The 13,112-nt window shown below is 45.0% G+C and overlaps 1 protein-coding gene across 2 annotated transcripts in view; it reads right to left on the reverse strand.

Moving 5' to 3' along the window:
- Nucleotides 1-716: 716 nt before the first annotated feature.
- The window catches only part of Cul1 (cullin 1), a 52,463-nt gene continuing 40,067 nt past the window's right edge, over nt 717-13,112 (reverse strand). For both annotated transcript variants that reach the window (XM_065428821.1, XM_065428822.2), the window contains exons 18-20: nt 12,220-12,462; nt 11,827-11,940; nt 717-2,255 (exon numbers count right to left, since the gene is read on the reverse strand). In XM_065428821.1, coding sequence (XP_065284893.1) covers nt 2,175-2,255; nt 11,827-11,940; nt 12,220-12,462 — 438 coding nt within the window. In that variant the 3' untranslated portion in view covers nt 717-2,174. The remainder of the gene's footprint in view (nt 2,256-11,826; nt 11,941-12,219; nt 12,463-13,112) is intronic.

Here is a 13,112-nt window from a genome sequence, read left to right on the forward strand (position 1 = left end):
CGTATGTATCCAAATAAAAAAAAAATGTAGAAGTGACACAAGACCTCCTGAACAAAGTAGAAATAACGCGCACCCAGTTTTTTCGCAAGAAAAATTGTGCTAAGACCGCAGGTTTCCTTGGTCAGCTTTGCTGCTTTACATCTGCAATATTAGGGGTTGAAATAAGAAAAGCGAGCGAGATTCAGGCAAATGCCATAATCACAGTGTGAGCTAAGGTTATTGCTTGAAAATCTCCGAAGGGCAGGCCGAAAGCAGGAGTTTTTGAGAGTTTGAGAGTTTGTATCTCTATACAAGAGTTCAGTGCATCCATTGTCCACTAAGCTCCACCGAGACAGACGCCGCCATTAAAGTGGCCGCTGTTGGGGTCACCATAGTGGTCAGGCGCATGTGTTCTGGCTGCTGGTCCAAATTATCTGCCAAAAGACAATTTTAGGATTCAAATAATCAAAGTTTGCACCCATAGAAATACATAGGCAGCTGTCAGTAGTTTTGACCAGCATCAAATTGACAAATAGAATTAGCCCGAGTCAAATTAACATAGTCTACTGTATCTACATTTACAAATAATGACCATTTGATTAAAGAAACCTAATCAAATAGGACAATGCGATTTGTTATTTGAAAGTGTCAAATATTAGCACCCTACCGTTCAACCAACTTTAGATAAAATAAGAAGGTTTGTGATAAACAAAATGGAGTACCAACATGACACATCATTCTGTGCACATTGCTTTTTTATTGCTCCTCAGTATCCAAATTTCAGCACTCTTGTACACAACGCGGTCAGCATTTCCCGGGGAAGCGGCTGTTGCCTTGCGTGAAATGGGGGGTACCTTACCCTTTTGATGGAGGAGCACATCAACAAAATTAGGAAAACAGTCTCAACTCCCAAGCCACGAGCAAACTGAACTACGCGACGACACCCCTGAAAGCAGCAACAGTGCCTCCTATACGCCTCCAAAAGGAGGAGAAAGAAAGAGGGTGAGCAAACTAACAAATCAACAATAAAAGAATCAAAAGTGCACCTCTAAGCACACTGTGGTGCCTACAATGAGTGCAACAACAAAACTGTTGCCGCTATCACAAGAGAAATTGATATCAAAACCCCTGTAACATGCTTCTCTTTTTGTTGTTTTGTGCTTACGCTGTTCACTGAAAAAAGGACTGGAGGGGATTACAGTTAAGACCCATGAGATAGTGGCCCTACAAAAAGGTGTAGTGATACAGAGGCGACACGTATGGGACAAAGACCCTGCAGAGTGATGTCATGAGACACAGGCACGGAAACAAAACACGATGACAAGGGAGGGGACGGGGCTAGAAAAAAAAAGAAGGAATAAAGACACGTAAAAAAAAATTAAAATGCGGGTTCCACGCAATAGGAAAAGAACATAGCACTGCACACTGTTTTGTTTCCAAGTTCCAGGTTGTCATCAGGCCTATGCACAAAAGGGGGGGTATGTGCCTGCTGAAACAAATGCCAACGGGCAAAGAAAAATGTTCCTAGGGTGCCGCCACACCACACTGGCAACGCAACGCACACTTCGCACACACCTTTGCTTACTAGTGACGTACAGTGGCAACCAACAGCACGTGCTACAAAGTCACAACAGAGGCTCTTCATTTCCCATTTTGTTTTCTCTTTCTCCCATGCTATTTCAAGTCCCCTCCGCCATCCTCTAGAAGGGAGAAGGGAACAAGCAGCGGCACGTTACAGCATCCACCACGGTCCGTCGTCTCCAGCAGCACATAATAGTGCAACGTCGAGTCACTTTTAAGATGCAGGCAAGTTTGTTGAGAGGAGGTCAGCAGGTCCCAGAGGCATCAGACATTCTTCTTCCAGTTGTGGTGGTTGCAGCTAACAGTGGGTGAGGGAGGCAGGCGTGAAGAAAATCAAAACTTGGCAGGATCTACACCATTCTCTCCATGACTGGGAATGCAGCGAGGTCTTTCTGAAGGCGAGCCAGCACACAGCACCTGTTTGTCAGCCCCCAAACCTTGCTTTCTTTGTCAGTACAGCACATCTACAAGAGGAGTTGTTGGTGGCAGTAATTTCCTTGCAGGCCTCTTTCACTGCCTCGCTTGCGTGCACGTCTGGTAGCTGCTGTTGTTTTATGTGCTGTCTCCTGGCTCTTAAGGAACCTGCCTCTCTCCGTCCAGCCAGACTTGGCGCCTCACGCAAGGTAGGTGTAAGTGTCCTTCTGACCGTCTGCTCTCTGCAGGTACTCCTTTTCTATTAGAATGTCTATGCATTTCTGTCAGAGAACAAGGAGAATGCAGAAAAAGCTGGTTAGGAATTGCACGTGAACATAAACAAATGCTTGTAATGCATCTTTTACTAGACTGCAGGAAGAGGATGTACACTCAACAGCAAAATTTTACAGACCATGAAGTTTGAGAAAACAAACATTGAATTTCAAAGTGGTTTGTGACTGTAGCCAGTAAAACAGCAGCACATTATGTTGTTCGGACATGCATTATGATGCAATGAATACCCTGGCGCTGGTCGTGGAATGAACGTCTCCTAGGCTTACTTCGAAAGCTGCATTGATGGCGCCAATTTATCACATCCCATTCGTAAGCGGTGAATTGATGCTCCCACTTCAAGAAATCAGAAAAATTCAGAAGTGGACCTGCTTTTAGAAAGAAAAGCACAAGCCCCTCTGCCTCCTATGGCGATGAAGAGTAGGCAGTCATTGTAAGCATCAGGCGAGCCGATGACCGGATTGTGTCACATCAAATAAGTGGTGAATTTTTTTTTAATGTGTCTTGCAGGCCTGTACTGCGTCGGCAATGTCAGCAACTAGTGTGCCGTACGGTAGCGCCATCCGCTACACATCGCAGGTACCATTTTACTTCGGAGACCACAGACAAAGTGGGAAAGGCGCTTGTTCCCGTGCCTTTCCGTGCCACCGCAGCTTCGTGCAGCCTGTACATTGTTCCGAGACCAGTAGCGTCTAATGTCACCATTAATGAAGACGGTGCACTCACAGCTTTTGGAATGCGAATGACACAGTTTACGGTTTGTAGCTTAACATGGGTGCCAGACACGTTAGTTAGTTAGTTAATTTGGGTTTAATGGCACAAAGGCAACTAAGGCCATGCTGCGCCAGACACAAGACAAATGAAATGCAATGTTAAAATAGGTAAACCTGTATTACATTAGAGTTGGTGTAAATAACCACTTTTTTCTAAAAAGTCGAACAAGTTAGCAAATGGCACTAGGGGGTCATCTGCTAGTAATAGTGCAGGGTGTAATGGAGTGTGCGAATTATATAGGCTGTGTAAAAACCTTCGTCTCAGTATGTCGATGTGTGGACATGTTATTAGGATGTGTATGACTGTGAGAGGTTCAAGGCATTTTTCGCAGGTTGGCGGGTTTTCTTTTCGGAGGAGGAAATTGTGCGTCAAATGTGTGTGTCCAATTCGCAGTCGAGACAATATCACCTCGTAGAACCGTTGTTGGTGACTGCATAATTTCCACTCGCTTATTACAGGTTTAATAAGATGCAGCTTGTTTTCTGTACAAAGGTCCCATTCGTGTTGCCACTTTGACGTTAAGGCCTTCCTAATGGCACGGATACTATCTTTATATGGAAGTGTTGTGTTTATTATGTCTTTGTGCGCTGCCATTGATGCGCATCTATCCGCCGCTTCGTTGCCCGGTATACCAACATGACTTGGTACCCAGCAAAACCTAATTGACCTGCCGTATTTGTTTATTGTTATCATGTTTAAGATATCCCCTATGAGGGGTTCACATTCGGATTTCAGGTGAAGAGCCTTCAGCGTGCTTAACGAGTCAGTGTATATGATTGTGTTTTCGTGTTTTTCAGCGATGATCTTTTTTACCACAGTCCATAATGCATAGACTTCAGCTGTGTAGACAGAGGCATGCTGTGGCAAACGAATACTTACTTCCCAATGTTCTGTTACGGCCCCCACACCCACGTGTTCTTTTGTTTTAGAGCCATCAGTGTAAAATTCTGTGTAATTTTCATATTTGTCCTGTAGAAAGCGGAATTCTTGTATAATGTGTTCGTGTGGGGTGTCTTTTTTCTTTAAATGTGTCAATGTCCAGTCACATACTGGTGCGAAAACGTGCCACGGCGGCAAACGCTGTGGTTTTCGCGCAACCTGAAGGACTTCGCGAGGAATGTTATAATCCCGAATATATTCCTCATATCATAGGACAAGCGGCTTAATCATGTTTGGTTTGTTTGTATAGTGTAAACGTGAGTTACACTGTGTGACACTGTTGAAACATATGTGTTCTGGTGAGGACTGGATTCTGAGTACGTAAGAGAAAGTTAGTAGCACTCTACGCTGCTGTAGAGGAGGTTCATTACAGTCAACATACAAACTCTGGACAGGCGATGTTCTGTAAGCGCCACTTGCCAGTCGCAGTCCAAGGTTGTGAACTGGATCAAGTCGACGGACGTAGGACTGCCTAGATGAACCGTATACAATGCTGCCATAATCTAATATGCTGCGCACCAAAGTACGGTAGATGCGTAGCAGGCATTCACGGTCAGAGCCCCAGCGCTTCCGGGACAGGACTTTGAGGACGTTAAGTGCATTGTTTGCTTTTATTTTAAGGCTCTTTATGTGTGCCAGGAAGTTTAGCTTTTTATCAAACAGAACACCCAGAAACTTGTGTTCTTGTTTTACTGGTAATGTGGCTTGTTGTAGCTTAAGGGTGGGTTCTGGTTGTAGGCCTCTTTTTTGTGTAAATACAACGCTGATAGTTTTTTCACTTGAGAAACGAAAACCATTTTCACACGCCCACTGTGTTAGTTTGTTTAGTGTAATTTGAATTTGCCGCTCGCAGGAATTCAGGTTGGATGCACGACACGCAATTTGCAGATCATCCACATATAATGAATGCATTATAGAGGATGGGATTACCTTATTGACAGAGTTCATTTTCACCACAAACAATGTTGTGCTTAATACGCATCCTTGTGGCACACCATTTTCCTGGGTGAATACACGTGACAGCGCCGTTCCTAAACGCACCTGAAATGTTCGGTCCGACATGAAATCGGCTAGACATTTAAGCATTCTACCTCGGATTCCTAAATCTGCCAAGTCCTTTATCAGATGGTGGTGTGTTTGCTACGCTAGCAGAGATGTCATTTGCTGGGCGTAAAGGTTTAGATGTTCAGCTACAAACTCAAGATGTATTAGCTAAACTTTTTGCTGAAGAAGTTAGTGTTGTTATCCAAGTTAGAAATACTGATGTGTAATATACCAAACCTCCATGTTGTGTCATACGCCTTTTCTAAGTCAAAGAAAACAGTGAGACAATGTTGTTTATGTAGGAAGGCCGCACGTATCTCGTCTTCTAGCCGGACTAGGTGATCTGTTGTGGAGCAACCTTTCTTATATCCACACTGATGGTTATCAAGCATGTTCTCTGTGTCAAGGACGTATGTTAATCTTATGTTGATGATGGTTTCATAGGACTTTGCCAGGCAGCTTGTGAGTGCTATCGGTCTATAGCTGGTTGCTGTTGTGGGAGGTTTTCCAGCTTTCAGGAAAGGGATGATGATGGCTTTCTTCCACTCTTTTGGCAATTTTCCCATTTCCCAGATTTTATTAAAGAAACGAAGCAAGGTTTCAACTGCATTAGGAGATAAATGAGCGAGCATCGCGTAATGTACTCTGTCCGGACCAGGTGCTGTTTTTTTGCCAGTAGTAAGTACTCTATTGATTTCTGGAAGTGTTAAAGCGGCATTATACTGGGTTTCTGAACTTCCTGTGGTCGGAAGCTTTAGTTTTTCTGCTAACTGTTTATGTTTTAGAAATTCTGCGGAGTAGTTTACTGAGCTTGATATATCATGAAAGTGCTGCCCTAATATGTCTGCTTGTTCTACTAAATTTGTTTGCGTGTCTGGGGGTGAAAGTATGGGTATCGTGTAAGGAGCATAGTCGCCTCTAAACTTACGAACCTGATCCCACATTCTTTTGGAAGTTATCGAGCTATTTATTGAAGAGACATAATTTTTCCAGGACTGTCTTTCGGCTTGTCTGCGTGTGTACCTGGCTTTCGCTTTTGCTTTTTTGAAGGAGAGTAGATTGTCTTGTGTTGGGTATCGCCGAAAGATACCCCACGCTTTGTTTTGTAGTTTTTTTGTTTGTGTGCATTCCTTCGTCCACCAGGGTTTTAGGTTTTTTCTTAGGAAGCCAGACGATTGTGGGATTGTTTCTGCTGCGGCAGCAAGTATACAGGTGGTGATCTTGTCATTCATTTCATCTATGGTTAGCTCATCTGATATGTTATCCAGACTGGCCTTTTCAGTAAAGAGAGGCCAGTCTGCTAGGTGGAGTTTCCAACGGGGTGGTCTTAATGGTATGGTAGGAGAAGGAGATTTTCTTTTAATGACAGCAGGCATATGGTCACTACCGTAGGGGTTATCAATCACACTCCACTGAAAATCGTCAAAGAGAGATGGAGAGCATAGTGCCAGATCTAAGCAACTCATAGCGCCTGTGCTTGGGGAGTAGTAAGTTGCCGCACCGGTGTTTAAAAGGCATATGTCGTTTGTTAGGATAAAATCTTCAAGTGTTTGACCCCTGGTGTCAGTTGTTTTGCTACCCCACAACGTGTTATGTGAATTAAAATCACCGGCTAATAAAAATGGTTCGGGTAGCTGGTTTAAAATTAACTCTAGGTCTCTTACGGTAAAATGTAAATGCGGCGGAATGTATACTGAACAAATCGTGATGGTTTTGTGAGCTAAAACGGTGACAGCAACGGCTTCTATGTGAGTGTTAATGGGAACTTCTCTGGCTGCTATACCACCTGGCAGGACAATGGCTACACCACCTGACAGCCGGTTCGCCTGAGTACGGTCGCGCCGTACAACAGTGAAACCTTTTAAAATGTTTTTGTGTTTTTCGCCTAGGTTTGTTTCCTGTAGGCACAGGGCCACAGGAGAGAAGTTTATTAACATGTCTTTGATGTCACCCAAGTTATTTAAGAGACCTCTACAATTCCATTGGATCATAAAAGCCATTATAAAATTGAAAGGTAAAAATGATATTAACGAGTGAGTAGGAGATGAGAAAGATGTTAGGTGACATGGATCTGAAGAAAATAGATACAATGGAGCGATAACCCATTAGGTTATCGCCTTCTTATTTAGGGTAGTTATTGGGAGCTTGTCCCTCTTTAAGCGCTCCAGAGAGCGCTTCTCCTTGGGTGTCGATGACACCGGGGTTTTTGCGTCGACCTCCATCGCTCTCTCTGAGGCGCTGGAGGACCGAGAGTTTGGCGCCGAGACACGTGTCTCGGGCCTTGGTGTTCGCTTGATCTTAGGGCCCTGCGGGACTGGTGTCTGCAGGGTCTGCGAAGATGATGGAGCAGGACTGGCTGCTACCACCACGGGGGCGGGAGGCGTCACTACGGGACCACTGTGCGTGGGCTCGCAGGACTCCTCAGGCCTCTGTGACGATGCCCCCACCTTCGTCACATCGGCATAACTGCGTCGCGAAAGGTACGACAGTCGTTTTCGGGCTTCAAAGAACGATATTTTTTCTTTGACAGTTAGTGCTATTACTTCTTTTTCTTTTTTCCAGCATGGGCAAGACCGTGAGTAGGCTGGATGGTCTCCTTTACAGTTCGTACAATGTGGGGAAGAAGTGCAGTTTTCAGATTGATGATCAGTTGAGCTGCATTTAGCACAGGTTGTTTGGCCTCGGCATGCATGTGAAGCATGTCCGAACCTTTGACACTTGAAACACCGTCTTGGGTTCGGGATATATGGTCTGACGTTTACTTTTACGTACCCTGCATCCAGAGAGGTAGGCATTACGCTTGTACCAAATGTAAGTATGACATGTTTAGTGGGGATTTCTTGGTCGTTTCTACGGATTACTATTCTTTGTACCTTTGTCACATTTTGTTCCTGGAAACCTTCCAGCAGTTCTTCGTCACTTAAGCCAATAAAGTCTTCTTCAGATATTACTCCCCTGCTTGTATTAAGTGTTCTGTGGGCTGAAACAGTCACTGTCGCGTCGCCAATACTGGTAAGTTCAGAGAGCTTATCTGCTTGATCTTTGTTATTCAGTTCTAGGAGGAGGTCCCCGCTAGACATTTTGGATGCTTTGTATGTTGGTCTGATTTTGTCTTTCAGACACTTGGCTACCAGGAAAGGAGAGAGTTTCCTTACCGGAATGTTGCTTTCACTATGCACTACATAGTACTTTGGAAATGTTGGGGCGTTGCTTTGAAATGAAAATTGAAATGGTACTTCGGTGCGGCATCTCTTCAGACGCCGATCATAAACAATAGAGGCTTGCGCTGCCATAGGAAAAAGTGTATGTTCGGCAACAGCGCCGACCGCCCACCACGGAGCCCAACGAGGGGACGCGGCACAGCTTGTGTACAAGCCTGCACGACGCCAGCCGTACGCTATCACTATAACCCAATATGGTGTACCCAAGGTAGGATATCCACACAAGGTTAACCCTTGCCGCCGTGGAGAAAGGAAGTAAATGGAAGAGAGAAGAAGACAGGAAAGATGTAAAGTGAGAGATAAAGACGAAGGTTTGAGAAGGGAGAGATAGGAAGAGGCGACTACCGATTTCCCCCGGGTGGGTCAGCCCGGGGGTGCCGTCTACGTGAAGCAGAGGCCAAAGAGGTGTGTTGCCTCCGCCGGGGGGCCTTAAAGGTCCTATCACCCGGCATCGGTTCAACCTCCAGGATCCCCCTTTCCCCGGACACGGCTAAGCCGCGCACGACTACACGCGGGAGGGTCCAACCCTCGTGTGCTCGGGTCCGTGGTGTCGCAACACAAAACGCCTGCTTGCGCAGACGCCCCTGCGGGGGTTGCCAGACACGTATCTCAGACTGAATATAGACTTGAAGGCAAGACACTCTCGGACTTATTTAGACATTTTCTTATTATTTTATTATTTCAATATCACACTGTGTTGCACTATTGGCAGTGCGCATGCGATGTTGAACATTGTAAGGTATCTTTTTTTAGAATTTTGGCACTGCCTTGCCTTGCACTGCACATCTGTGCATGTATTAAAAGTGAACCAAGCATTCTAGGAATGTTTCACTGCCATGCAAGGCTTTTTATCAGCAAGCAATATGAACCCCTTGTGTAAAAAAGGTACATTAAATTCATTTGAAAATTTACATTTAGGCTTCTAATACCATTTTTCAATGTAAATACCAAATTTCAGTGTTCTGTACCAAAAAATACGCAATTTAGTCTCAGTCGCCTCATCCCCCCTTACGTGAAGACACTGCTTCAGAAACATCTTTCCTTATTTCTGAGCAGATCTTTATAAAACTTTCACAGCTTGTGTACTCTGATGTACTGATTTCAAACATGCAATTATTTTTGTAGTGCAATATTTAGTCTTTAAGATATCAAACATTTTATGTTTTGTTAGGAGCCAGATACAAAATTTTATTTTGGGATCAATTTTCGGTCGACAGAGCCAGGTCCACCCTTCAAGGGATACTAAAGGCAAATATTAAACCAAGCTAAAGTGATAGATAAGAGCTTGAGGACGTCTAAGGTGTCAATATTATCGCAGAGCTTTACTAATCCAGCAATTGAGGTTAAGGTACACGACTAGGGACTTCCCAGGACATGCAAATACCCTTGACAACAACGTGGGCGGACAAAAGGTTTTGTTTTCTCCACTCTGCACTGCCTGCATTTCTGTAGTTTTGTCATTGCGTAGTGCTGTGCTGGTTTTGATGGCTCACGAAACTCGCACAAACCACAAGTACAAAAAGCCACTTCCCTGTGATGTAACAAGATACCCGGATGGTTCACGGCACTTGACCTAGAACAGCTGCAGCAGCGAATCTAACGCTCGGTCTTGGCACGGTTTTTCCATGGCCATACACTCGAGTTTTGCGCCTAAAACCATAGCACCGCTTGTCAGGTGCTGGGGACGGTAGTTGGTGAGTAGGGGCAGGTGATTTGAATTGCACTAAAGGTATGCACACCTTTCAGATGCAATTTTCTCGTAAGCTAAGTTTTTTCTTGGCAAGAAACAAGCACTGCGAGGTTTCTGGAATGGTATTCTAACAGTACACGTCAACTTAGTATTTGCCTTCAGTGTCCCTTTAATTCCACGAAAATTGAGTGAGTGTTAGATTCGGGGTACATGTCCTGTGTATACCCTCCATCCTATTGTGAGTGCTGCACAAAAGACATGATGAACGCTTCTCAACTCGCTCAGTTTTCCCTCCTAGCATGTTGGAACCATGCAGATACTGTACACACATGCTGCTCAAGGCGTACTCGCACTGTTGCCAATATGTCAAGGTATTGCCACACGTGTGAACAGAGACACGCATTTCATTCGGCTGCAAAAGCACCAAAGCCAAGTGGACGCACTGTCGTGCTGTGTTGAATCGGCTCTGCTCGAGCCAGAGCAACATTCAGGCTTGTGCTACTGGCAAGAGCGTTGTGCGCACACACACCAGCATTCCTGCTGTGAGCATCTGTGTGCAAACCACATCGCTGTGCAGGCACTAGTGTGAGCAGAACAGACAGTAAACGTCATGCTAAACTGTTTTAATATGTTTAATCCAAACCCTGGCTGCTTCCCATAGGTCTCATCTCATGCAACATCAAGGTGTGATGCCTGAAACGCCACTGGTGATGCTGTTCACCAACCTAGCATTCCAAGCTCAATGCTAATCCTTGCAATCGCTTCCAATGCTTCACCCTCGAGCGAAACTGCAAGACGTTTCTCTGATCACACAGTCCATGAACTTCCTAGGATGACTGCACTAGCTATTAAGCACATTAAAGGGCCCCTCACCAAGTCCCACAGCAAATTTTGGTTATACGCTGGAAGTTGTTACGTATCCTCTAGGGAGCGTTCTACCGCAAAAAAAATTTCAAATTGGCTCATTAATAGCAGAGATAGAAACATTTCAGCGCCGCAAACCCATAATTTTAGAAGGCGAGCTCCACTGCATAGCAAGACACGCTCTCCACTCACCCCGTCTAGCCTCCGCAAGCAAAACTCTTTCTCCGCATTCTCCCATACCGAACCTCGAGACTGTGTGACGCATATGCTACAGGCCCCACCTACATTCATTTCTTTTTCTCCTCGCTTTTCTTTCTCTTTTTCTCTTTTTAGCCGCTGTGCACTTTCACTAACGGCGTTGCGCGCGAGCTGTTGTGATGTCTCATTCCGCACAGCGCACGGTTTTGCATGCTGTGCACAAGGACACATGACCAGCGGTATAATTCAGTGCTACACAAATACTGAGGCAGAACAAGAAGATTGCAGAGCATGATCACATGTTGGAACACGGTGGAAAATGGCATTGTTTCAGTACCTGTGCACGTGACTGCACGACTGTGGGAACAAGTAGGCAAAGCGGAAGTACATCTCTCTTGCTTTGACGCGAACTTCAATTCGTCAATTCAAGCAACAGATCACACAAATAACAGATGTTGCCTTGAATAATTCTCGAAGTCACGTGTAACCATGAACGACATTACACTGTGGACACGACTACATAGGCGCAGGAACGCGACTACGTCACCGTCCGGCTTGGAGTGCAGCCGCCACGAAGGAAAAAGAAAACTGTGTTTGGATTAAAATTTCAGACCTTTCCGTGGTGCGTAGCTATGCAATTCTTTGCAAACACAATAAATAGCACGCATTGTATGCGCTCCGCTCGTCAGCTCAAAATGGCCAGACCTGGTGAGGGGCCCTTTAAACAAACGCACCCTGAGCATCACGCAGATTCGGCTTCGATGAGTGTGAAGGGGCAACACCTGCTTCAAATTTTATGGCAACGTAGAGGAACAGGCTCCAAGTACTCACTTTAATTACAGGCACCCTGGGTTTAAACCTTGAGGACAGCTGATTCAGGACTTCTGCCAGGAGCTGCTGGTGTTTCAGTGTCTTGCGCATCTTCATGATACGCACAATAGCGGCCTGGAACATAAAACACAATGCACAACCAGTTGTCATAGCTCGTTAAAACCAAGCTTGACAAAAAGAAAAGAAGACATCCTAAAGGCATAACAATCTGTGCCTTCATTCATTTTGGAGTTTTACTAAGTTTTACTATCTCATTGGTCCCATCAAACACATCACAGGGGCACTACTGTATGATAGCTAATGTTTTACAGCGTTTTAACTTTTCAACACAGTAACCAATGTTCAGCTGTACTCCCTTTGGCTATGCTCTAAATGCAGTCCCAAGCCACATGCCTGAATGAGGATCTTCCTGTCCTCTTCAATGTTCTTGTGAGTGGTCTCCTGCTCAACCTTCATCTCAGCCTTCATGGGGACGTTGATGTTCACGCGCAACTTCTTGTTCTTGTAGTCCTCATATAGGGACACGACTGAATCGGGCCGCAATTCGAAGTTTCCCCCCTGCGAGGAGTCCTCATCCTCCGAGCACACAAGCAGCTTTGACTTGAGCAGAATCTGCAGCACCTGCTGCAGTATGTCCTGCGAAAGCAAAATTAGTTACAGGTGATCAACGAACTCATCACATGTAGATATATACTAAGCCTTGGTGATAGCGATATTTAGAAACTGGCCTAATTCAAAGATCTTGTACAACTTCATGGACTGGACATCAACACACTGCACTTTAATAGCTGCGATTACATGGATACAGTAGAATTGCATCACATTAACCCTATGAAGGTCAAAAACATTAATTTCTGCTGCCGCCTGTATGCTATAAAGACGCGCCTATTTTTAAACTCTGTTGCCTAGCAAGTGCTGCCACTCTGTGTGGATACAATGAATTTCTTTTTCCTCGCTCTTACACCCTTGGCTCACATCCCTCAGCTTCTTTACTCTGTCGTTTCAGCAACCACTTGCACATCAGCGTAGGCACGTGGTGGTCTGTTTTGGTTTTGTCTTGCGGGCTGTTTCTATTTGTTGCATTAAAAAAAACTGATTACTACCTGGCTTCTAATCTCTCGAAGTGTCACCACTAGATGCTCAAGTGCTTATTGCTCACAGGGGTGCAATTACATCTCTTCACAGGCGGGCGCTGGTATACACAAACAATGTCGCCATATAGGAACGAAGCTGCCATGCCTGCACTTTTTTGCTTCAAGAGTGGCGCAAACCAATTGCCCTTTGTT

Source organism: Dermacentor albipictus, chromosome 4 (genome assembly GCF_038994185.2).
Source record: "Dermacentor albipictus isolate Rhodes 1998 colony chromosome 4, USDA_Dalb.pri_finalv2, whole genome shotgun sequence".
Lineage (NCBI taxonomy): Eukaryota > Metazoa > Arthropoda > Arachnida > Ixodida > Ixodidae > Dermacentor > Dermacentor albipictus.